Genomic DNA, 26,906 nt, shown 5'->3' with positions numbered 1-26,906 from the left:
TTCTGGCGCCCAATCCCTCCCAGCATCAGGGTCTTTTCAAATGAGTCAGCTCTTCACCTCAGGCGGCCAAAGTATTGCAGTTTCAGCTTCAACATCAGTCCTTCCAATGAACACCCAGGACTGATCTCCTTTAGGATGGACTGGTTGGATCTCCTTGCAGTCCAAGGGACTCGCAAGAGTCTTCTCCAACACCACAGTTCAAAAGCATCAATTCTTCAGCGCTCAGATTTCTTCACAGTCCAACTCTCACATCCGTAGATACATGACCACTGGAGAAACCATAGCCTTGCCTAGACGGTCGTTTGTTGGCAAAGTAATGTCTCTGCTTTTTAATATGCTGTCTAGGTTAGTCATAACTTTCCTTCCAAGTAGTAAGTGTCTTTTAATTTCATGGCTGCAATCACCATCCGCAGTGATTTTGGAGCCCCAAAAAATAAAGTCAGCCACTGTTTCCACTGTTTCCCCATCTATTTCCATGAAGTGATGGGACCAGATGCCATGATCTTTGTTTTCTGAATGTTGAGCTTTAAGCAAGCTTTTTCACTCTCCTCCTTCACTTGCATCAAGAGGCTCCTTAGTTCTTCTTCACTTTCTGCCAAAGGGTAGTGCCGTCTGGATATCTGAAGTTATTGATATTTCTCCTGGCAATCGTGATTTCAGCTTGTGCTTCCTTCAGCCCAGTGTTTCTCATGATGTACTCTGCATATAAGTTAAATAAGCAGGGTGACAATATACAGCCTTGATGTACTCCTTTTCCTATTTGGAACCAGTCTGTTGTTCCATGTCCAGTTCTAACTGTTGCTTCCTGACCTGCATACAGGTTTCTCAAGAGGCAAGTCAGGTGGTCTGGTATTCCCATCTCTTTTCAGAATTTTCCACAGTTTATTGTGATCCACAGTCAAAGGCTCTGGCATAGTCTATAAAGCAGAAATAGATGTTTTTCTGGAACTCTCTTGCTTTCTCCATGATCCAGCAGATGTTGGCAATTTGATCTCTGGTTCCTCTGCCTTTTCTAAAACCAGCTTGAACATCTGGAAGTTCACAGTTCATGTATTGCTGAAGCCTGGCTTGGAGAATTTTAAGCATTACTTTACTAATGTGTGAGATGAGTGCAATTGTGTGGTAGTTTGAGCATTCTTTGGCATTGCCTTTCTTTGGGACTGGAATGAAAACTGACATTTTCCAGTCCTGTGGCCACTGCTGAGTTTTCCAAATTTATTGGCATATTGAGTGCAGCACTTTCACAGCATCATCTTTCAGGATTTGAAATAGCTCAACTGGAATTCCATCACCTCCACTAGCTTTATTCTTAGTGATGCTTCCTAAGGCCCACTTGACTTCACATTCCAAGATGTCTGGCTCTAGGTGAGTGATCAACTATCGTGATTATCTGGGTTGTGAAGATCTTTTTTGTACAGTTCTTCTGTATATTCTTGCCACCTCTTCTTAATATCTTCTGCTTCTGTTTGGTCCCTATCATTTCTGTCCTTTATTGAGCCCATCTTTGCATGAAATGTTCCCTTGGAATCTCTAATTTTCTTGAAGAGGTCTCTTGTTTTTCCTATTCTGTTGTTTTCCTCTATTTCTTTGCATTGATCACTGAGGAAGTCTTTCTTATCTCTCCTTGCTATTCTTTGGAAATCTGCATTCAGATGGGTGTATCTTTCCTTTTCTCCTTAGCTTTTAGTTTCCCTTCTTTTCACAGCTATTTGTAAGGCCTCCTTAGACAGCCATTTTGCTTTTTTGCATTTCTTTTCCATGGGGATGGTCTTGGTCCCTGTCTCCTGTACAATGTCACGAACCTCCGTTCAGAGTTCATCAGGTACTCTATCTATCAGATCTAGTCCCCTAAATCTGTTTCTCACTTCCACTGTATAATCATAAGGGATATGATTTAGGTCATATCTGAATGGTCTAGTGGTTTTCTCCACTTTCTTCAATTTCACTCTGAATTTGGCAATAAGGAGTTCATGATCCGAGCCACAGTCAGCTCCCAGTCTTGTTTTTGCTGACTGTATAGAACTTCTCCATCTTTGGCTGCAAAGAATATAATCAATCTGATTTCAGTGTTGGCCATCTGGTGATGTTCATGTGTAGAGTTTTCTCTTGTGTTGTTGGAAGAGGGTGTTTGCTATGACCAGTGCATTCTCTTGGCAGAACTCTATTAGCCTTTGCCCTGCTTCATTCTATTCTCCATGGCCAATTTGCCTGTTACTACAGGTGCTTCTTGACTTCCTACTTGGGCGGCTGCCACGGTGCAGGAGCGCGGCAGAGGGGAGCTACCCCGTGCCAGAGGGCAGGGGCAGCAGCCGAGAGGAGCTACCCTGCATCCCGAGGTAAGGAGCAGTGGTTGCGCTTTGCTGGAGCGGCCATGAAGAGAGACCCCACGTCCAAGGTAAGAGAAACCCAAGTAAGACGGCTGGCACTGAGAGAGGGCATCAGAGGACAGATAGACTGAAACCACAATCACAGACAACTAGCCAATCTGATCACACAGACCCCAGCCTTGTCTAACTCAGTGAAACTAAGCCATGCCATGTGGGGCCACCCAAGATGGGTCATGGTGGAGAGGTCTGACAGAATGTGGTCCACTGGAGAAGGGAATGGCAAACCACTTCAGTATTCTTGCCTTGAGAACCCCATGAACAGTATGAAAAGGCAAAAAGATAGGACATTGAAAGATGAACTCCCCAGGTCAGTAGGTGCCCAATATGCTACTGGAGTTCAGTGGAGAAATAACTCTAGAAAGAATGAAGGGATGGAGCCAAAGCAAAAACAACACCCAGTTGTGGATGCGATTGGTGATGGAAGAAGGGTTTGATGCTGTAAAGAGTAATACTGCATAGGAACCTGGAATGTTAGGTCCATGAATCAAGGCAAATTGGAAGTAGTCAAACAGGAGATGACAATAGTGAACATCAAAATTCTAGGAATCAGTGAACTAAGATGGACTGGAATGGGTGAATATAACTCAGATGACCATTATATCTACTACTGTGGGCAGGAATCCCTTAGAAGAAATGGGGTAGCCATCATAGTCAACAAGAGTCCGAAATGCAGTACTTGGATGCAATCTCAAAAACGACAGAATGATCTCCGTTTGTTTCCAAGGCAAACCATTCAATGTCACAGTAATCCAAGTCTATGCCCCGACCAATAATGCTGAAGAAGCTAAAATTGAAGAGTTCTATGAAGACCTACAAGACCTTCTAGAACTAACACCCCAAAAAAGATGTCCTCTTATTATAGAGGCACAGGCATTCAGTTCAGTTCAGTTCATTTCAGTCACTCAGTCATGTCCGACTCTCCGCGACCCCATGAATCACAGCACGCCAGGCCTCCCTGTCCATTACCAACTCCCGGAGTTCACTCAAACTCATGTCCACAGAGTCAGTGATGCCATCCAGCCATCTCATTCTCTGTCGTCCCCTTCTCCTCCCGCCCCCAACCTTTCCCAGCATCAGTCTTTTAGTAGGCCTTAAAAGTTCCCCAGTGATTCCAATGTACTGCCAGAGGCGAGAATCACTGTTCTAAAACCTTGTAGATAGGAAGCAGCTTCACGCTACAAAAATAAAAACCCTCTCCTGAGAGGAAGGGAACCAGTGAACCAAGCACCCGCCACAATTCACAGTGCCCTCTGCCCCCTACCTCCAGCCCTCCCCACCTCTTTGCAGGGACTCTCCTTTCTTCTTGGGTATGGGAGGTGCCTAACCTGAGCCCTCTAGCACTCCCCACACAGTCCCGCGGTGGTGGCCCCACTCACAGGATTCGCCAATGTCCCTTCAGGAGAGCAAGGAAGAAACAGGAAGCTTCATTTACAGCCAGGGGCAGAGTCTCTGAAATGATCAATACCTTGACTAGAAAACAGATTTGGGGTAGGAGGCCAGGTCTGGGTCTCTAGCGACCAGGCACCACAGCACTCCCAGTTCACTGCCAGACCCCTCAGGGAATGCTGAGCACAAGTGACCCTGCTGGACACCCAGCACTGTGCTACTTCCCTGGGCAGGAGCCTGCAGGGGCTCCCACTGGCTACAGGATAAAACCCAAACTCCTCAGCCTGCGTCCATGCTCTTCTATTGCCTGCCTGAACTGTCCTAACCCTTTCTTTCTATTTGATCCCTCCTCTACCTAATCAGTGGAGAAGGAAATGGCAACCCACTCCAGTGTTCTTGCCTGGAGAATCCCAGGGACGGGGGAGCCTGGTGGGCTGCTGTCTATGGGGTCGCACAGAGTCGGACACGACTGAAGCAACTTAGCAGCAGTAGCTACCTAATCAGGCCCTGCAGAGCCTGAACACCCATTATTTACTTCTCTCCCTTTGCTGTTCTGCCTAGTCACCATTTGGGACGCCCAGCTTTTTAACCATATCAGGGTTATCTTTGTCCCACGTCTGTCTATGTGTAGGAGGGAGTGTCTCTCCAATGGGACTGAGCTCTTCAAAGGCTAAAATCACACATTTCTCTGTATTCCAAGCAGCACTCGGCACAAAGTCAGGCCAAGGGGCAGAAGCCCAGCGAACGCTCGGGGACGGGTGTCTGTTAACTGGCTACGTGCCCCTTCGGGGAACAGGTGGCATACTGCTACCCTCATGTGCACCCGCATCCAGGTAGTCTAAAAGCTCTCCAGAAAATCCCCACCGACCTCCCAGGCCCTCAGACTTCATGAAAGTCAATATACAGACCTGTGCTGTCACACAGTGATAGCAGGGCAGTGGGGGGGCACGACCCTGCAGGACAGCAAGCTTCCTGAAGAAATTCTCACGGTTGCAGGACTTCTGCTCGGTGTGCTGGCCACCTGCCTGGCTGCTTACAATCCTTAATATGTCACTGAGAACGAATGATTATTCCTTGTTCTACTGAACAGTCATTATCATTGTTTCATCTGCAGATTTTCAGAGCTAGAATGTGCCTGTGCTTTATTTTAACTGCTGTGCAAGCCAATAATGTACAAAACCTGCCCCCAAACAAATGAAAGCACTGAGGTCTTAATAAGGCATCTGTTGTCCATGTCTGCACCCCCACCGCTGCCCTGCAGACCGGTTCACCAGTGCCATCTTCCTACATTCCACACACCTGCGTTAATATTCGATACTTGATTTTCTCTTTCTGACTTACTTCACTCTGTACGACAGGCTCTAGGTTCATCCACCTCATTAGGACAGACTGTGCGTTCTTCTTTATGACTAATATTCCGCGGTATTTGTGCACCACAGCTTCTTTGTCCATTCATCTGTCAATGGACATGTAGGATACTTCCATGCCCTAGCTGTTGTCAAAAGCGCATACACACGGAATCTAGAAAGACAGTGCTGAGGAACCTATCTACAGGCAGCAGTGAAGATGCAGACATGGTGAACAGACTTGTGGACACAGTGTGGGAAGGAGAGGCTGGGACAAACTGAGAGAGTAGCCTGGAAACATACAGATTACCACATGTAACACAGACAGCCAGTAGGAAAGTGCTGTACAAGGCAGGGAGCTCGACCTAGTGCTCCAGACAACTTAGAGGGGTGAGGTGGGGTGGGAGATGGGAGGGAAGTTCAAAACGGAGGGGACACGTATACCTGTGGCTGATTCATGTTGATATGGCAGAAACCAACCCAATATTATAAAGCAATTATTTTCCAATTAAAGAAACAAATATAGTAAAATAAATAAAGACAAAAAAAAAAAAGCATCTGAAGAATCACTGCTATGTTCACCTAAGTTTTGGCAACTGAGTGAAGTCAAGTGTATCTCCTTTTCAACCACATGAAATAAATTTCATTTAAAACCTAACTGGGGGAAAAAAAAAACCTAACTGACTGAATCACAGAACCTTGTGCCTTAACTTTATGCAAAACAAAGTCTCCAGTTTCCACTCTGCGTTCACAGAAGGGACAAGGACCACGTCACAAACATGCTTTGATCCCGGAAATGAGAGTCAGCGGCCTTAAAAGAACAACTGCGCATGCGTCCTTCTCTTAGGCCTTTTGCAGCCCATGCTCTCCTCTAACGGATGGTCTGCTCTGACCGGGGAGCTGGTCTCCACGCCGACTTCAAAGACAGCCCACGTTCCAGCCAGGAGAGATACTGCAAAGCAGCGCTCAAAAATGCTTCTGACCTCAGACACGACTACAGGATCGATGCGGTGTTTTAAACAGCAGTTCTGTAGTTGCTCTCTAGTACAGAGACCCCTAAATGACGCCAAAACCATTACATAATTTGCTAGGATGGAAACTCATGAATTCCATCTTACATCAGAGCAAAGAAAATAAACCCTAGAAAATCTGGAGACTCAATTAAATAGTAATTAAAAATGAAATATGACCTTTGCTTGTTCAATAACCCTCACATCTCTTAGACCAATGCCCTAAAAGGGTAGAAATAGATGCAGAGAACATGACCTCAGAATCACACACGACATATTTAACTGGTTAGAAAACACACACACACAAATTCTGGTCTGGCTGGCAGTCGTGACTTTCATGTGGGTTCTGGTGTCTCAGATGGCCAAATTCTCACCCCTCACACTCTTAGCTGCTACCAACCTAAGTACCAGGGCAGAAGCACTCATCTTCCTCGGGCTGCTTCTCACTCTATCCTCGTTCACCACTGCCTGGAAGCCAGACCACCCCAAGTCCTTCTAGCCGGTCACTGTGTGGTGATCAGCCACGACCACAGGGCCTCAGGGGAAGGCATAGCAGCTCTCTGCCACTTACCAGTTTTGTGACCCAACTCTGAGCCTCGGTTTCCTCATCTGCAAGATCAAACCTTTCCAACAGGGCTGTGCTGAATATTCAGTGACACCGCGTACTTAGAGCAGCCAGCACAAAGGCCGGCTTTGTAAGTTAGTTTTCTTTCCTGCTTAAACAATTGTGAAGGACTTCCCTGGGTGGCTCAGTGGCTGAGGCTCCTGACGCAGGGGGCACCGGTTCAATCCCTAGTGAGGCAACTAGATCCCACATGACACAACTTATTACGAGTTTGCATCTCACAACTAAGAGCGGTGTGCATGCAGGCTCAGCCCCTCAGTTGTGTCCAATTCTTGGCAACCCCATGGACTGTAGCTGGCTGGGATCCTCTGCCCATGGGATTCTCCAGGCAAGAATACTAGAATGGGTTGCCATTTCCTACTCCAGGGGATCTTCCCGACCCAGGGATCGAACCTGAGTCTCCTGCTTGGTAGGCAGATTGTTTAGTACTGAGCCACCTGGGAAGCTCCCCAAAATAAATATTAAAAGAAAAAATAGCAAAGGCAAGGTGTTCAAGGGGGAATCTGTCATGGCTTTAACCTACAAGTACAGGAGTCAGCAGCAGCACCAAAAGCACAGAGGGAAGAAGGAAGAGCCATTCCCTAGGAACATGGAAAACGATTTTTATCAGTCTCTGACTTCTAACAAGGAATACCATTCCTCCGGCCTCAATCGTCCATCGTCCCAGCTTCTACACCCAGTTTTAAAGCAGGCTAATTAAAAAGCCTCCTCCCTAAGATAACCTGAAAGTCATTCAGTCTTTTCCAACTCTTTGCAACTTCATGGACTATACGGTCCATGGAATTCTCAAGGCCAGAATACTGGAGTGGGGAGCGTTTCCCTTCTCCAGGGGATCTTCCCAACCCAGGGATTGAGCCCACGTCTTGGGCATTGCAGATGGATTCTTTACCAGCTGAGCCACAAGGGCCATCCAAGATAACCTTGATATAAGCAATAAGAGGATGGGCAAGTTATTTATGGTTTATGTACATAGTGGAAGAATATGCAAGCCTTCAAAAGGATGTACTGAAATGATTTTGATTACCTGGGTAAAGGTACATGCTATGATGTTAATTATTTAAAAAGGATAAAAAATTCTGGGATGACATAGATAGGAAGAGGGAAGGAACTACACCAAATGTTAATATCTGTTGTCTCCGGAGGTGAAATTATCTGTGATTTAAAATCTCATAGCTGTTTTTTGTTTTCTGTTTTTCATTTTATCCTCAATGAGCACATATTATATTTCAAATCAGGAAAAACCATTTTTTCTTTTTTAAGTTCCTTGGTTTGTCGAACATATCATTTAAAACATGGTACTTTAAAGAATCTCAAGTAGTAAGATAAGGGCCAAAATTATCCAAGCTTGGATAAGAGTATAGTATGTTATCCAAGATAAATGCAGACTAGCATCTGTTTTCCTTTGGCAAGGGACCTTTTGGTCAATTTACAATTCAATTTACATTCATTACAATTTACAATTACTCTTACTATGCTGGGAAGACTGGAAAAACAGAAGATGAAAGTCAAACAAATGAACTCTTCTCCTTGTATCAGGGGTGGTAAAACATTTGGTGTTGCTGCTGCTGCTGCTGCTAAGTCGCTTCAGTCATGTCCGACTCTGTGCGACCCCATAGACGGCAGCCCACTAGGCTCCTCTGTCCCTGGGATTCTCCAGGCAAGAACACTGGAGTGGGTTGCCATTTCCTTCTCCAATGCATGAAAGCAAAAAGTGAAAGTGAAGTCACTCAGTCGTGTCCGACTCTTAGTGACCCCATGGACTGCAGCCTACCAGGCTCCTCCGTTCATGGGATTTTCCAGGCAAGAGCACTGGAGTGGGGTGCCATTGCCTTCTCCGAAAACATCTGGTGGGAGGGAAAAAAAAAGCTTAAAAGTAGAAGTCAAGCTAGGGGAGTCCCTACTGCTTTCAACAATTTATAGTAGAACTGGTCACCATCACTAAGGCTAACAGAGAGCGGACTGCACAGAAACTCATTCTACCCGGCCTAAAGATGTCACTGTGTTCTCCTGAGACACTACCTCCAATTCATAACCAACCACATATGTGACTATGCACACCACGCTGCCATTTCTCTCTTCAGAGCTGAAGGTAAAAACTGCTGTTTATGGAGCACTTCCTGTACGCCTTCTGTTCCTCAGCTTAGTCCATCTCCCAGCAGTTACAACAATCCCGGGGCTCAGAGAGGGTAGATGCCCTAAACGAGGGCGCTCAGCTAGTAAGTGCTGAGAACGGCCTCTACCCCAGGCCTGTCTGACCCAGGGCACAGGAGCTCCCTGGGTCTATGGCCTCGGGCAGAATGCTTTCATACCATCTACCCCTCATTCTGAGGTTGGCTGAACGAGCAAAACCAGTCCGTCAAGTTGGGAAGAGGTTGGGACAGAGTGAGGGCCAAGCGAGGAGGGTAACTGGGGCCTGGGGGTCTGAGTTAACGTGGCTGTGGAGCTCTGACACCACCGCCCAGACGTTAACACCCTGCACTTTGCAACCCACTTCCTGCTACATGTACACAAACTGTTGTTTATGTGCTTCCAGGATGGATGTTATCTGGGCACTGCATAGAAAGTGCGTATAAATAAGAAAACGATGTTAAACAAGCCCCACCATGAATCCTAGGCATGTTCTGAAGCAGAAAGGAGCATTTTTACATGAGCGTGTCTGAAGTGGATGCTTTGAATACTCAGCAATCTGAATGTCAATTGTACCAAAACAGAACAGGGTCTTTGATTAGGCTGCCGTGTTTCCACACAACGCTCCCATTAAAGGCTAACAACGGTTGCAGGATAAGTGAACCTCTTTCTTGTGTTTTACTGTTAAAACCCGTGGAGGCTCTAGATCTCAAAGGTCACCAAGCCCTGCTGGATGCAGGGCTGGCAGATCCTACTGTCTCGCTCAGTCTTTCTCAGTCGGGTCGGCAGACTGAAGACAGTAGTGACCCAAGGATGTGAGGCTGAATGTGGCAGCCATGAGGCACACGTGGTCCATGTTTGACTTCAGGACAGAATTTTAACTTTTATTTAACTTTATTAAATGTAAGTAGTCCAGGGCTTCCCTGGTGGCTGAGTGGTAGAGAATCCACCTGCTGATGCAGGAGGCATGTGTCTGAGCCCTGATCCGAGAAGATCCCACGTGCAGCTAAGCCCGCTCACCACGACTGAGCCTGTGCTCTAGAGCCCGGGAGCCACAACTACTGAAGCTCACACACCGAGAGCCTGTGCCCCACAGCAAGAGAAGCCACCGCGCTGAGAAGCCCGTGCATTGTGTCTAGAGAGTGGCTTCCACTCGCCACAATTAGAGAAAACCCCATGCAACAATGAAGACGGAGCACAGCCAAAAACAAATAAAAATTATTTTTTAAAAAATTAAGTAGTCCAGTGGCTACAGTACTGGCCAATATGGTTATAGATGACATATTTGCAGATATAAACATGTATTTATAAAAATATAAGCATACTAAATATAGTGTTATGATTTGCTTTATTTTCATGAATTTTTTTCCATTTTAGTAACTGTACCTCTGGATATTATTTTTAATACCTATATCTGTGCTGTCCCATACAGTAGCCACAAAAAACATGTGGCTGTTGAGTACTTGAAATGAGGCTAGTCCTGAGATATGCTGTAACTGGGAAATACACACCAGATTTCAAAAGCTTCATATGACAAACAATGTAAAATACATTAACAGTCTCTACATTGATTGCATATAATCGATGACAGTATTTCAGAGATAGTGGATTAAGCAGAATATACTATTTAATTTCACCTGTTTCCTTATAGCTCCACTCCTAGCAGCTCGAACAGAAGAACTGAGAAAATGGTCCCTCAAGTTAGTGTCTGGTGCTGTAGACTGGGGAAGGCCCACGGCTAGTCCTTGGCTAGGCCTAGGCGTGGGGGAGCCACCAAACAGGTGCGGCCCTAACAACAGATCAGGCTGGGAATGGCTCCCAACATCGCCCAAAGGCATCAGACAAACCTTCATTCTGCTGCCCCCCAGGCTGACGGCCTGGAGCAAGTTACATACTTTACTTTCCTCCAACTTTCCTGCACTTGACTTTTTTCCAGCTGAAAAAATGGTGATGATGACAGACACAATTCAGAGGGGTTATGAGGATCAGATGAGAATCTAGAAAAGTCTGGCAATTTTTTATAAAGTTAAATATTCACATAACATGTGACTAAGCAATTCCATCCCTAGGTACTTACCCATGAGAAATGAGAACATATCTACACAAAGACCTGTATGTTCATAGCATCTCTATTCATGATTAGCCCCAACCTGGAAACAACCCAAAAGTCTACTAACTGGTCAACAGATAACAAGCTGTGGAAACTTCAAACAGTGGAACATTACTCAGTAATAAAAAATACGCAACAAAAACAACAAAACACGCAACAGAAGAACCACATTCTATCTGTGGAGTATCTTTCTTAATAAACCTGCTTTCACTTAAAAACAACAAACATGCAACAGTGTGGAGGAAGCTCAAAGCTCTCAACTAAGTGAGAGAAGCCAGACACCAAAGACTATGTCCTACAGAACTCCATTCACATATGGCACTCTAGAAAGGAGAAACGATAGTAAGGGGAGCAGAGCAGCAGCTGCCAGGCACTGACTGCCGAGAGGACCAAGAAAATACTTCAGGTAATGAGAATGTTACACAGCGGTTACATTTACATGGGTTAAAACTTATCAAATGAGAAAAGTTAGCACAGGGCATATGAAAAGTGCTTTAACAGTGCTAACTGTTCTCACGACAAGTATTGTCTAAAACCAAACTCAGATTCACCATCTTTCTGGGAAGACCAGCTACCCACTGCTTACCTTATTACTATTTTTGTAATCATTTCTAGTGTCCCTGTTTCTCTCCTGCCACCAACCTGAGATGTGGCTTTTCTAACTTCACTGCTTCATGATCACTCTGGACTCTTCTCCTCTTCCTTCTACCTTTCTTACTGAACCTTGCACACTGCCAACAAATGAAGTTCCTAAATGACCACCTTCTGCCTCATGTGTGTTTTGAGCCCCTCCCTGCTATTCAGATCCTTTAGTGTGGCATCCAAAGGACCCCACAATTGGCTCTAGTCTCCATCTTTTAATCTACACCAGAATCCTCTGTAATAAATCTTTGTGTGATGAATGAACCAATGAAGGCAGGGACTGAGTCTGCCTTGATTCGACCTGCATCCCAAGTGCCTAGGATGGTGCCAGGAACACAGGGGGATACTCAGACGCATCTGATGAATGAACTAAAGACCTTCTGCACCCTAAAAATGCATCCTGACCTCAGAGAACATAGCTGCTCATTCTCTCATTCTTTATTTTTAACTGAGATCCTTTTGGTAGGTTAGTAATAGTTTGGAACAAGATAAACAACTAGGGGTTCTGGAAAGTGTTTCAAAATTTATGTGTTAAAGCTTATAAGCCTTCTATTTCTACTTAAAAAAAAAAAATCTGTCAATAAATATTTAAGTATTTTTTTCCCTTGAACTCAAAACAAAGGGTCTCCAAGTGTATGCGTAAGACATATGGGAGGCATCACAGAGATGAGATGAGTGTGTTCATAGTTCCAGTTGGTTTAAGATGGTTTTGACCATTATGTAGCTTTTAAAATTATTTTCTTCTTAGTCATATAGGGTTTCATTTACACCCATAATGGACTGTGACTAAAGGCAGATTTAAGGAAAAACCAATGGCAAAATATAAGTTAGTAAGAAAGACAAGAAACGGGAATCATTGTAAAAATGGTTATTCTGAAAACTGCCTGAAGCAGAAGGTGTATTTACCTTATCACAATTCTTACTGTAAGATTTCAGAAACCAGTGTAATTCAGATCCCAATGATAAAATATTATAATTTTTAAAAACATGCTAATCTGAATATTTTTTAAATTTAAAAATCACTTCCAGAGGTGGTTTTTACAGTTCAGTATTATTATGAAGAGAGTCTGCAAGGGGAAAAAAAGGCCTGTGAAATGCTGATTTACAACAAGCTCTCTGGAAGGCTCTGTTAAGCCTTACCTAGTTCCCCCAGGAGAACTGGGTGGGGCCACACCCACCTGGCTCTCTGCTCCCAGGCAGACTGGCGCTTTCAATACCTTCTTCTCCTTTGGTTTACCGGTCCACCACCTCTACCAGGGTTGTAAGCTCACTATTTCATTCATCTTTTTAGCTGAATACACAGCACAGTGCTTAGCACATAGAAAAGTTAGTGCTTGCTAATGTTCCCAACGTCTTAGAGGCTTTCTGACATGGCAGAAACCATGTGCTTCACAGAGCAGGCTGCATCCAACCTGAGATACAAACCCACAGCCTGACTGTTCTTGTCTTAGGGGAAAGGAAGGCAGTCAGGCCACAGAGATAATTCATGCATTTCTCAGGAGGCAGCGTTCAGAAGATGTCAGTTCCCTGTTCCCCCTCCACCCTACAAATGGTGATGAGCATGGTCACTTGTCAGAGGAAGTGGCAGGAAAAAGAACAAAGCAGAGGGCTTTCTATTTTATTTTTTCACCCTGCTACCAGAGGTCAAGTGTTTGTGAACTGATGTTGGGATTCCTTTGATGATGAACAAAAGCTGGGATGTGAGGAGCTGAAGTGGGCATTGGCCAGGGACCTCCTCCCTTTGGGCCTGGCCTTCGGGAACTCCTCTGCTGGGCTGGTGGCTGAGCCCGTGGCCTGCCCACTTGCCTCTTCCACCTCCCCTGCCGTCTCTGAACATCAACAGCCAGCTCTGCTGCCAGGCAGGCCTGGTAAGGAGACCCTGTGCTCTATCTCTGAGCCTGGCTATCAGAGCGTGTCCCTCCAGGGTAAAAGGGAGAAACAAGGAGTTGGGGAAGTGGGTGGGGGGGTCTTTGAAAAGTCACTGGTCTTTTTTGCTATTTTCTAGCAGTCACAGGTGACAGTGAGACAAACTTTTAAAGAAATAATTTTCCTTTTTCCATTCAATGCCTAAAAAAGTACAAGTGCCTAAAAAGTTACTAGGTTCTAACAAATACAGAGGGTAAACTACAACCAAAACAGTGACATCTGTATGCTGACTTCTGTTCAGAATGACCCATGTATCTGAGTTCAGTTAATCGCCACACAGAGCCCGAGCATCTTCGTACTAACCCCACTTCACAGATGAAGAAACTGAGGCTGGGACTTCCCTGGTGATCCAGTGGTTAAGAATCCACCCTGTATGCTGGGGACATGGATTCAATCCCTGGTTGGGGAACTAAGATCCCACATGCCAAGGGGTAACTAAGCCCTTGCAGTCCAACTACTGAGCCCACGAGTATGACTAGAGAATCCCTGTACCACAAGGAAAGATCTCGCATGCTGCAACGAAGACCCAAGGCAGCCAAATAGTTTTAAAAGAAGAAACTGAGGCTGGAGAGATCAAGCAAGATCACTAAGGCACTGCCCCACTCCTCCAGCTATTTACAGTTTCACCTGTGTTGGAGACAGAGGGCATAAACAGAGAACAGGGAATAATAATCTGTGTGTAAAATGCTTGCGACTTTCACACAAATAAAACTGAGTGGGAATGACAGAGGAAGGAAATCGCGTGTAGTCTGGAAGGTAAGACAGTAGGTAGCAGTCTGCAGGCAGGGCTTCCTGAGCTGAGCCCTGAATAAATGCATTCATTCAACAAACTCATGAGTTCAGCAATACTTACTGAATGCTTCCTGTCTGTGGCACAGACTGTGCTACTTTGAATCAAAATAGCAATACATAGATAGACATGAAAGGCTGGATTTCAAGTTTAAAAAAAAAAGAAAAGCACCCACAGTGGCTGAACAGTGGCCCATGTGGCCTTCTCCATTTAGGGAGTGGGAAAGGGAAGAGGTGAGCTGTCAAAGCAGAGCCCCACTTCCCCCCACCCCCCCGGCCGAAAAAGCCTCAGCTGAAAAATGAGGAGAAATGGCCTGCTTCTGATGATCCATGTCAAAGAAATGTGGGCAGCCTTGTTTGAATATCATAAACAGAGGTGCTGCGGTAAGAGGCGGGTCTGAGGCCAGGGCTTTCTGGCACAGAGCCCTTTGCCCTTCTTCTGTGTACTCTGATCACTAAGTCACCTGGCACTCACACCTACATGCACCAGGCAGGCTGTGACCTAGAGCAATACTTCACACTCACAGGACATAATTCATCTAGTGTTTTTGACACAGCTGTCCTTTGAACAGCACGAGTTTGAACTGTGTGGGTCCACTCACACGAGGATTTTTTTTTCCCCCAATAAATATGTACTGCGGTACTACACCACGTGTGATTGGTTGAGTCCACCAATACAAAGGGCAGGTTATAAGGTCATGTGCAGATTTCCCAGTGTAAGGAGGGCCAGTGCCCAAACCCCCGTGTTGTTCAAAAGTCATTTTCAGAGGATTTTCTTTAAGTGGTAATATATGTGATAGTGCAGTGCATTTTTTAAAATGCACATCTCTCACCAATTTAAATAAGTAACTCTCCAAGTTTACAGTTTTCAAAATTCTTCCAGTGATTCCAGCCTGAAGATCCAGAGCCCATGAGCAGGTTTCAGGTCAGTGAGGTTCTGAAAGGTCATATAAACACGTTTACACATTTACACGTGTTTACAGAGAATCTGTCCCTCTCATCAATCAGACACCTTGAAGGAGCTGGACCCAAAGAGAAAAAAGACTCAGAATACATCCTGGGGTTAGCATCCATCAATGTCATAAAACTTTCCAGGGTGAGGGCTAAGGGATCGGGGACTTATTTTCAAGATAATAAAAAAGTTCTAAAATTGAGTATGGCAATAGATACATGATTCTGTGAATATACCACAAAGCCATCGAGCTATACACCTTCAATGGGTAAATTGTATGGTATGTGAATTATATAAAGCTGTGACACAAGCAGACAACCTCTGGGGAAGACTCCTGTTACTCTGCAGTGACTTTCCCAAGCTAACATTATGTTAATGAATACCCTGTTAGCCACTAAAAAAATAACTACTGGATTATTTGAAGACAATAATGACAATGGAATTCCCTTTTGTTTTCCACTGTCCTCTTTTGGGGGAAATGCATGATGTCGTGATCCTGAGCTAGAAATGGCCAGATTTACCTCAAATTTGGTGATCAGAAAGTCAACCGGAGATTAAGTGGCTGACCTGCAGGGACTCTTCCCTCCGCTAAGGTCCAAGTACTTATCCAGGGTCAAGCAATTGTTTCTTAGCCCTTCGTTAAAAGTTTCAAGCTGAAAACACAGGGCCCCCCACATCATCTCTGAAGAGGAGCTATGTCTTAATTTCCCCAAACCATGGATGGGCACGTTACCCATGAAAGAAGTCACTGACAAGAACAAATGCCAGTTTAAGGGGAAAAACAATAGGAAAAGCCTACTGCTCTCCCTGCCACAACATCCCCCCTACACTTAATCACTTACGAGATCTGAAACAATGCCTGTGTCTAGCTTGTCCATTTTCAGGATGGAACAGAAAGGAGCTTCATTTCATATGAAGCTGCCTGGAAACCGCTCCCACCACCTGCTTGCCACGGAGAACAGAGGGCTTATTTAACTTGCCCCAGATGAACCCATTGAGGCGCTCAATCAACAACCTGTATTTTGAACAATCTCAAGATCACAATACACATGGAAGCTATGTATACATAGGTGGCTGTTTTCATTATTCCCCCAGGAGAGCAAAGCAAGTAAATATCTGTTCATTTAAAATAAACCTTAGCCCCAGAATTCTTGTTTCCTCCCAGTAACTCCGGCCAGGTTATTATCTGTATTCCTAAAACAAGAAAGCTTTCTAGTGGGATAATCCTCAAAAGAGGTGATGTATGAGAATTAAGAGTCCTCAGCCCCTACATCAAGGTACAAAACAATTGATTCTTTAGTAGAAAGAGACTGAAGAAGAGACCGAATCTATAAATTAACTAATTACAAGTCTCTAAGCATCCAGCTCAGTTTTCTGACTACATCCATCAGGGGTTTCAAGGACAAGCACAGAAAAATGTATAACCAAGGAGAAGATGAGTGATTAGGTTCCTGGAAAATCACTATTATTATCTAATTATAATGTGTGCAAGTGCTGCAAGGTGATGATCATTCTGCTTCCACTTGTCTATGCAAACACCCTGAAAAAAAACTTTTTTTTAATATTCAATATAACTTGGTAATCAAAATAAGTTTCCAAATAACACCTCCAAAAAAAGCCCAGATGGATTCTGATACTGAGCACTGGACTATTTAAACTGCCAGGGCTGTCAAGCAACCATGTCTCCTGTTTTGCCATCATATTTGAACAGGTATTCTGGTGATATGGGAATAGAGTTTAAAAGACTATTAAAAAAACAAAAGGTTAGAAGAGGTTGAAGCTCAATAAACCAAGCCACGAAAGGAACTTCAAAACTCTTTGTTATGACAGGTAAAGATTCAGGTCAACTTGCATACACCCTGGAAAACAGAAGACTTCAGAATGTGACAGAACAAAGTTCCATGAGAGCAGGAGCTGTGAAGTTCACCTCCAGCAGGTGTCTGGCACATGCTAGGCGCTCAGCACATCTCTGTTAAGGGAACGTGTATTATTGAATAAACAAGCTGTGCAGAAATGCATTTTCCAAAATCAAAGTTCAAGGTGAGATCCATTTTCAGTAAAGATTTTAACATGAAATATTATCTTTCCCACCGACTTGTAAAATACTCTGTTATGCCTCAAATACCACTAAATCGTCTTTTGTTTCTCAAGAGCAAAATGCACCAAATGCAGAGTCAATGGACCCTAATTCTGATGAACCTCAAGGAAAAACAGTTAAAAAGGGAGGAAATGGAGATTAAGAGCTATCAAACTACAGCATAGTGACCAGCAAAAATTGGATACAGACATTTGACAACAACCTTCTCCAAAACTGGAGGTTTTCCTCTGGTTTCTATTTCAGCTAGGTAAGCGTTTTTCTTCAGTCTATTGACTTCCAAAGCTTTCCCTTTCATGTAGTCGAGAACTTACGTATCTTATTCATAATGCTCCTAAAGTTTCCCACAATTTACCTGGGTGGCTTCTTTTACCAGAATCTCTTTTGTCTGGAAAATTCTTCCCTTTCCACTCCCCTATTCCCCTTGCTGAAAGCATCTCTAAATACTGTCCTTTCTGATTTTATGGAAGTTTCATTTCCTTGCAGCAGAAGCCTGCTCTATTTCCTGAAGCTAAATTCATCGTGCTCCATAAATGTGAAAATAAAATCATTCAAACCACATTCAGGCACAGAACCTCCTACCAACCTGCACCTTCTGCCGGTTTTTCATCCCAACACGCCTTTCTGGTGGTGACCTTGTGTTCCCTTCATCCTTCTGGCGTCTCTATTTTCCAATCCACACAATTTTCCCCTCTCAAGTCCATAAATTCTAAATCATATGGAACAAAACATTTTCTGCTATAAATCCTGTTTCCCAAGGCTCAACAACCTCAATAAACATAAGCAACCATGGATAGAAATTAGCTTACTTGCAATCAAAACGTGTTAATGCATTTAACCCTTTGCATATATGTGGCCATACAATGAACAGATGGAAGGAGGAAGGAATGTACTTTACAAATACTTCATAAAGACTTTTTCATCTGATCTTAACAACCTTGGGAAGCAGGCGGGGCAGGCATTTTATTACCCCATTTACAGGTGACAAAACTAAACATCAAAAAGCTTGAAAAAAAAGGCTTAAGTGACTTGCCCAACCAATGTCGTCACATGACATGTCACCCCAAACCCATATTAGGGCCCTGCCTCTTCCAACCCAAAGGATGTCTACAATGTACCCTCTCCATAGCTTTCTGTCCTACATACAGTCAAGAAGCAACTTCACAGAGATTTGGCATTTGAAAGGGAGGATGATCCTCTGACTTTGGGGATACCATCTCCCGTCAGCTAACAAGCCAGAAAACCATCTTCCAACTTCCCAACAGAAAACAATGCCTTTTTCTTCTGTATGCCAATTTTAACAACTACTGCTTTTCAAAACAATGTCCAACAGTTCCTGTTTTAAAGAGACTTACCCTACTAGTCCAAAAAGTTTGCATCAGCATAGGATTTTCTCAATAAAGTTCAGGGCTGATGCAGTATTTTTCAGTCTCATATTTTACAGCTAAAATGACAAGAACACGGAACAGTCAAAAATTACGCAAGACAATGCTGCATTTTTTTTTACTCTGCCACATCTGCCTCTATGTGTCTCCTGTGAGTCACTGTCTTTGGTGTTCAGTCATCATTATAGGAACTCCCGTTCTCTACCCTAAATTATTTTATTTCTTAAAGAAAACCTCTGCAATAAAAACAGAATCCTAAGACATCTTTCACCACTTTGCTGAAGCACTGACCCCATAATGTAGAGCCTCAGATGTCATGCTGTTCCAATTTTTTATCACTACAGTTTAACACAAACAGAAAAGAAGATGAAGGACAGTTACAATTCATTCATTCAGTCATTCAACAGACACATGAAATCCTATCAGATGCCTGGAACTGGGGCCCAAAAATGAACAATAATCGTCCGTCCTCTCACAGCCTGGTAGAGTGGAAAACTAAAGGGGTAAATGCAGAATAAACTGATCAAGGTTAAGGTGGAGGTGAACACAGGGAGTGGAGCAGTGGCCATCCATCATGAAATGCTTTCTGGAAGAAGTAGTCTGTGAGCATTTATAATCAACTCTGTCTGGACTTTCAGTACAAAATAAGCCTAAGACCCAACCCCACTCCCTGAAAGGTTATAAGATGTACGGGTCAACAGTCAAGTTAAAATAATAATCTAATTAAAATAGAAGAATTTATTCTTGATTCCCAGCTCTAAATTTCAACTCCTAACCCCTATTCCCTTAGCACAAATTGCAGAGGGGTTAACAAACTCTGTCCCATACAGTGCCTTCTCACGAGTCTCTAGAACAGAATTAAAGACATGCACGGTGAAATAAAATGCACTTTAAAAAATACATGATCATTTTCCTAGACTGGAAGTGAACACTTTGAACGATCCAAGCCCTACAAAGCATGACTGTCGGAAGAGGAAACTAAGGTTCAAAAAAGTCCCACTTTAATACAACAGAATAAAAGATGTCTTTGAAGTCGCCAGAACAGCTTGAGCAAGAAGAGAAACAGAAGGCTATTGTGGGGCTTTAGGCTCCAGATGATGAACCCCAAACACCCTGCAATGGTAAACAAACAAGCCTCTGAGCAGGAATCTGATTTGGTGACCCAACAAAACATTACAATCTAAGGGATCTCTCTCTCCCCATCATTATTTCCCAAACAAAGTGCCACTGGCTAGCAGCTCCTGGTTTTTTAGGGGTTTTTTTGCTGGTTTATTGCTGGTAAATTATAATGCACAGTGTGCTTTTCAAGAAAAAATTAAATAAAGGTACAGGCACATGAAAACAACCACGGTTTAAAAAACCCATAAAAGACACTATGTAACAGAAATGAACTCTGTCTGTGTTTACTATGAGGACCTATTACTCCTTTATGCTACTCCAGTGGGTTTTAAACTCTATTGAATGCTACCACTGCCTGCTGAAGAGCAAGTTAGGGGAGGGAAGGAGCAATTTCAAACACCTGCCTCAGCAGGAGCCCAAACTGCCTCCCTCACCATCTTCTCCCCGTGCCTCAGGCAAGCAGCTGACCTGGAAAAGGGGCTTCAGACACCGGCCACTCTGCCATCCCAACAAGTAGGCTCGATAAAGTCATCCTTCCATTTGGCCCGGCACACCCTCATCCCCACCACTCGGATGCCCAGCTGAAAGGAGGGAAACTCAGCCGCCCCAAAGAGGAGGAATGGAGAGGGTCCTGAGTGGTCCCTCTCCTCAGCCGGCCCGAGCTGGGCCCGGGGGTCCCTCACCTCCCCCGACTCGGAGTCCCTTCCCAGGGCACCGCCGAGCCCCTCCCACTCCCCTGGCCCAAGGGGCTGCGGTTACCACTCTCGTCCCCTCAGGACTTCGGCTGCCGCCTGGGCCCCGGGGCCCCCCGCCCAGAAGCGACGCCACGCCCGAGCCCCCTCGGCCCGCACCGCCGACCCAGCCCCGGGCCCCTCCCGGGCGACCCTGCCCGGCCGCCCGCCGCCCTCTCCAGGCCCGGGGCCGCCCCGCGCCGCCCGCCCCGACCGGCGGGCCGCGCACCGTGTGAGACTGCAGGCTCTGGCTCGCCTCGATGGCCGCTGTCAGCGGCACCGTGTCGTCCAGCAGCACCTTGCCGGCCGGCGGCTTCTCCATGAAGGCCATCCCGGGACGCCGGTCCGCCACCGCCGCGGGACCAGGGGCAGGAACCCGGGGCGCCGACTCCTGCCGCCCGCCGGGCTCTGCAGCCGCCGCCGCTGTCAACACGCGCCGCCCCACGCGCCGCCGCCGCCGCGCCCGCGGGGTCCTAGCGCCGACCGGCCCCGCCGCCTCGGCTGTCGGCACAGGCGACCCTTTCGCGCTGCCACCTCCCGCGGGGTCCTAGGGCGAAACCGTCGCAGTCACAGCTGTCCTGGATCTGCGCCTCCAAGCTCCACGTAGCCGCACCGCGAGCTCGGTACCCTCAGACCCGGCCTCAGCCCTCGGGACAGTGCACCCTAAGCCATCACCCCCAGAGGTCCTCAGAGCCGAAGACACGGCGTCTTGGACTCTAGGCTCCTGGAATGCTCAGGCCCAAACAATCCCAAACATTTCCTTGATGGGTTTCTCATATTAGGCCCTCAAAACTGTACACCCTGACTTACAACTGACCCTTTCCCATCAGGCCTCCCAGGCCAAAGAACCCAAAGATCCAGAAAAAAGGGCTTTCAGGATGGGACTTTCATGCTGTGCCTTGCAGACCCACAAACCTTCTAGAAAAAGCCCCTCAGATTCAGATTTTGTGGGGAACTCTTGAACTTGGCTCTTCAGACTCAAAAACCTAAGGGCTGGGCCCTCAGAATTAAAGCCCTAAGATTCCAGCACACTCAGACCCAAAGTTCTTTGAACTGGAGCCCCTAAAACCTAAAACCTGGGCATTGGTCCAGAACTCCCAGTCACTACCCTTTGGCGCAGTTCTAAGCTCAGCACACAAGGCCTTCAAACTTTCAACCTCAGACTTGGGGTGCTTCATCCCACTGTACTGGCTCCAAGAACCTCAAAACCCAGAGCCAGAGAACTCCGATCAACTCAGACCCAAATCCGCCCCAATCTGCCTGAACCCAAAGCCATAATTCTGACCCACCCACAGTGCTGTCTCCCAAGGCAGCATCCCAGGACAACAGAGAGAGCTGGGATTACCAGCTGTGTGACCCTGAATTAGTTACCCAACCCCTCTGAGCCCCAGCTCCCCATCTGTAACACGGGGATAATAAAGCAGCAGTCTATTAAAACTATGTATCACTTAGGGAAGGTTCCCTTTTTACTTCTGTTTCTTAAGGCAAATATGTTATTTCATTACCTGATTCACAGAAACCAAAATTTGGCTTTAATCATTACTCGTATCATGTGGGCTGACCGGAGACAAGGCTCTTCTTGCATACTGCTGGGGGAATATAAATTGGGGCATTTATGCACTCAACAATTATATACTGAGTACTTAACCATGTAAGCTTCCCTAGTGGCTCAGACGGTAAAGCATCTGTCTACAATGCGGGAGACCGGGGTTCAAGCCCTGGGTTGGGAAGATCCCCTGGAGAAGGAAATGGCAATCCACTCCAGTACTATTGCCTGGAAAATTCCATGGACAGAGGAGCCTCGTAGGCTACAGTCTATGGGGTTGCAAAGAGTTGGACACGACTGAGCGATTTCACTTTAACCATGTAAGAGGTCTGGCACTAGCAGCTGGGATTTGACAACACACATTGAAATGTCCTCACCCAGTAATCCCACCTGTAGGAGATTATCCTAAGGAAAGACTCAGAGATCAGTGCAAACACATAGCACTCAAAGGTATATATCCAACAATAGAAGACTGGACAAATCATGATTCAATCATGAATATTTTACAAAGATTAAAAATTAGATTATCAAAGGATATTTAATGTTAGGGAATGCCCTAGATACAACAGTAAGTAGGAAAAAAACCCAATATATGCATTTTATGATCTCAAGATTTTAAAAAGTTCATAGGAAAAACATCAGAAGGAAGCCCACCAAAATATTAGTTGAGGGTCTTTAGCAAACAAAATAATGATGCTATTTTGTTTTTCTGCACTTTTCAAAATGTCTCTAAAAATATTTTACTTGTATGTTTAGGAAAAAACATAACAATATTACACAACTGAGTTGCAAAGGTCATCAAATGACAGCCTGTCCTCTTCCTTACTAAGGAAATGAAACTGAAAGTGAGAAATCAGGTATTTGATGGAATGAAGCCAGGGACTAACTCTCAATCTAGGCTCTCCTGTTCTCGAGGAATTCTTGCCTGAAGCCTCTGAGAATAAATATTATGCTGCTGCTGCTGTTAAGTCACTTCAGTCGTGTCTGACTCTGTGAGACTCCATAGACAGCAGCCCACCAGGCTCCACCGTCCTTGGGATTCTCTAGGCAAGAACACTGGAGTGGGTTGCCATTTCCTTCTCCTGGGGATCTTCCCGACCCAGGGATCGAACCCAGGTCTCCCGCATTGCAGGCAGACGCTTTAACCTCTGAGCCACAGGGAAGCCCAACAGTCTTATAATCTCATCTACCCCAATCAGTGCCCTAAAGAGCCTAGGCAGTGGAACCAGAGATCAAATTGCCAACATCCGCTGGATCATCAAAAAAGCAAGAGAGTTCCAGAAAAACATCTATTTCTGCTTCATTGACTATGCCAAAGCCTTTGACTGTGTCGATCACAATAAACTGTGGAAAATTCTGAAAGAGAAGGGAATCCCAGACCACCTGACCTGCCTCTTGAGAAACCTGTATGCAGGTCAGGAAGCAACAGTTAGAACTGGACATGGAACAACAGACTGGTTCCAAATAGGAAAAGGAGTACGTCAAGGTTGTATATTGTCACCCTACTTATTTAACTTATATGCAGAGTACATCATGAGAAATGCTGGGCTAGAAGAAGCACAAGCTGGAATCAAGATTGCCAGGAGAAACATCAATAACCTCAGATATGCAGATGACACCACCCTTATAGCAAAAAGTGAAGAATTAAAGAGCCTCTTGATGAAAGTGAAAGAGGAGAGTGAAAAAGTTGGCTGAAAGCTCAACATTCAGAAAACTAAGATCGTGGCATCCAGTCCCATCACTTCATCGCAAATAGATGGAGAAACAGTGGCTGACTTTATTTTTCTGGGCTCCAAAATCACTGCAGATGGTGACTGCAGCCATGAAATTAAAAGAGGCTTACTCCTTGGAAGGAAAGTTATGACCAACCTAGATAGCATATTACAAAGCAGAGACATTACTTTGCCAACAAAGGTCCATCTAGTCAAGGCTATGGTTTTTCCAGTAGTCATGTATGGATGTGAGAGTTGGACTATAAAGAAAGCTGAGCACCGAAGAATTGATGCTTTTGAACTGTGGTGTTGGAGAAGACTCTTGAGAGTCCCTTGGACTGCAAGGAGATCCAACCAGTCCATCCTAAAGGAGATCAGTCCTGGGTGTTCATTGGAAGGACTGATGCTGAAGCTGAAACTCCACTACTTTGGCCATCTGATGTGAAGAACTGACTCATTTGAAAAGATCTGATGTGGGAAAGACTGAAGGCGGGAGCAGAAGGGGATGACAGAGGATGAGATGGTTGGATGGCATCACCAACTCAATGCATATGAGTTTGGGTGGACTCCAGGAGTTGGTGATGGACAGGGAGGCCTGGCGTGCTACGATTCATGGGGTCACAGAGTCGGACACGACTGAAAAACTGAACTGAACTGACTAAAAGAGCCTAGACTTAACTGGATCCCTGGATCCTCTGGAGACTAGGCTATGATAGTCTGAAAAGCCATTTGGCTTTTGAAGCAGCTCACGGTAAATGTGGAGAAACTCCCTAGTCCAGGGCTGATTTGAATCAAATCTACTTTGCTTCCAATCTCATACTGGGTAAAGCAAATGAGATATGCAGTACTTCTGTTGCCATGTACATAACTACTCAGGGCTGCAAGGGAAAATAAAGCAAGATTTATATTCTTGTATGCTGCCAAATGTTTAAATAGTCCACAGGTTGTTTAACAGCTTGACATTTGGCCAGACTGACTGAAAATAATGAGTTTTAGTGAGGACGCTTCCAGATCTGGCAACTGTTCTACAAATCAACTCATAGAACCTAGTGAAAAAGTCAGTGCTTCCTAAGCGGCATCACCTCCCCACTCAGAATTATTTTCTTTAAATATTCATGATCTGGATTAAAATAAAAAAGAAAATTCAAAGTCACTTGTGATCACTCTTACTTTCCTTACATACTGGAATTTTTCATCACATCGCAGAGGAATTTTGCTCATGGTTTATAAGGTCATATGAACTGTGGCCTCACTAAGAGCCACCCAAGAAATTGATTGTGGCCTAGAAATCGACTGTTTATGGAGACTTTGATTAATTCTGTTCTATTTAGGTAGTGTCCACATTTGTCTTGGGTTTTCTTATGATTTTTCTGCAAACAAAAATTTCTCTGAAGATGTTGAGAATTCTGGTCTCTGTGTGTAATCCATAGGAAGACAAGCCAAAGACAAAGGGAGTGAAACATCCGGGACCCAAGAGATACTCAAGTGCAGCCCCAGAGTAATTTCACGGCACTTGCATAGAGTCAGTTAATAAATTATGCCGGCACATGATGCATTCAGAGTGGCACAGCTGCTCAGTGACTGTCAACCTTTGGTAGAGTATGTTTTAATATAAAAACTTAATAGATGTAAATTTAGAAGCAATTTTCTTTGGGAGTAAATTGCTCTCTTAATCATGCTTTAAGAACATACAAAGGAAAACGTCTAATAATTCAGCACAAAATGAAAATCTATGGTTACCTAAGAGGTACCAATGGGCCTTTAGCAGTTCCCTCTTTCTCCAGCTGAACACGCAAGATGAATGGTGGCTGTGGGGAGGCTTTCTCCCTGTTGCTACTTAAGATTCACTGCTCAGAAAAAGAAATGAGTGGCATCTCACCAATATGGAAATGTTTCTAATCAATTACAAAAATCTGTTAGGCAATCTTCCAGTACATTAGGCTGAAATTGCTTACGGTGGGTGTGTATTTCTGTGGCGATCACACACCCTATAAACTGCAGCCTTACAGTGCCCCTACGTGGAAAGCACCAGGGCACTCTGCCCTGCTCTTTCAGTCGGTACTTTTGTACTCACTTCTCTCTGTGATCCTGGACAGTCACAGCCACTTCTCAACTACTCGGAAGAGGATTTCCTATATGAGAGTCACGCACGCTTTCATTAGAAGGGTTACTCTTTCTGGCAACTTGTAGAGAGCTCAAAATGAAAAAGCCAGCCAGCTAGTTTGTGTTATAGTCAGTTTTAACAAAGTGTAAGTGGTCTGAGAATGTTGGCTCAGCGTACAAATAACAAGTCATCATATACAGAGTTTCCCTAAATCCTTGCCTACTTCTCTGTTCCATCTTTTTTCAGTTTATAAAGATCAAAGAAGACCATGACATCTATGGAGCATTAAAAAAAAAAGGAAACATTCCTACTGAGAAGTTACTTTAAGTTACAATTAATCAGCTATCCATCAGATCTCATATACACAAGTTACCACCATGCCTGACTTGCACACAGTTTCATCTTTAGAGTAACTCTTTCAGTAATTCTGCTCTGAAGACACTCAATGAATATCAACTTAGAAAAAGGGCAGGCGATAGGTATTGGCAGAAGCCATCAAGTAACAGCGAGGAAAACATTAAAACTGTAACAGGGAGTAAGATCTAGAATATTCTAAATAGAAAAAGAATTATGTACGATGGTAGTTCCAAATACAAATGCAACATAAGATACTATTATAGAAACTGATAGGGTTCCAGTATGGGGACATTTTAAGACCCACAGGGTAATGGAAAAAAATGCTCTGAAGCCAGGCAGGCCCATGTGAATCCCAGCTCTACTGCATACTAGCTGTACAACCCTGGGCAAGTCATAGAGCCTATAAAATGGCTTGCCCATAAAATGGAACAGTAACTTCATAAAACTGTTTAAAGGATTAGAATTACTGTAGAAACCTGGCTTATCATTGAAAGAATGGTAACTTACAGTATCAATGATCACACCACACTCCCCTTGCAGACCCATCCTTCAGGACT

General features: G+C 44.7%; 1 protein-coding gene across 12 annotated transcripts in view; it reads right to left on the bottom strand.

Annotated features, from left to right (window-relative positions):
* The window catches only part of PXK (PX domain containing serine/threonine kinase like), a 94,359-nt gene extending 67,552 nt beyond the window's left edge, over positions 1-26,807 (bottom strand). For 4 of the 12 annotated variants that reach the window (XM_088831704.1, XM_055414188.2, XM_088831705.1 and 1 more), the window contains exon 1: positions 20,860-26,807. In XM_088831704.1, coding sequence (XP_088687830.1) covers positions 20,860-20,961 — 102 coding nt within the window. In that variant the 5' untranslated portion in view covers positions 20,962-26,807. The remainder of the gene's footprint in view (positions 1-20,859) is intronic. The other 8 variants (XM_088831702.1, XM_055414186.2, XM_088831703.1 and 5 more) reach the window with 6 other exon arrangements.
* Between the last annotated feature and the right edge of the window lie 99 nt (positions 26,808-26,906).

This window comes from Moschus berezovskii, chromosome 24, assembly GCF_049115385.1.
Source record: "Moschus berezovskii isolate FMDL1 chromosome 24, NW_MosBer_1.0, whole genome shotgun sequence".
NCBI classification, from domain to species: domain Eukaryota; kingdom Metazoa; phylum Chordata; class Mammalia; order Artiodactyla; family Moschidae; genus Moschus; species Moschus berezovskii.
Note: the sequence above shows the minus strand (reverse complement) of the source record. Positions and strands in the feature narration are given on the sequence as shown.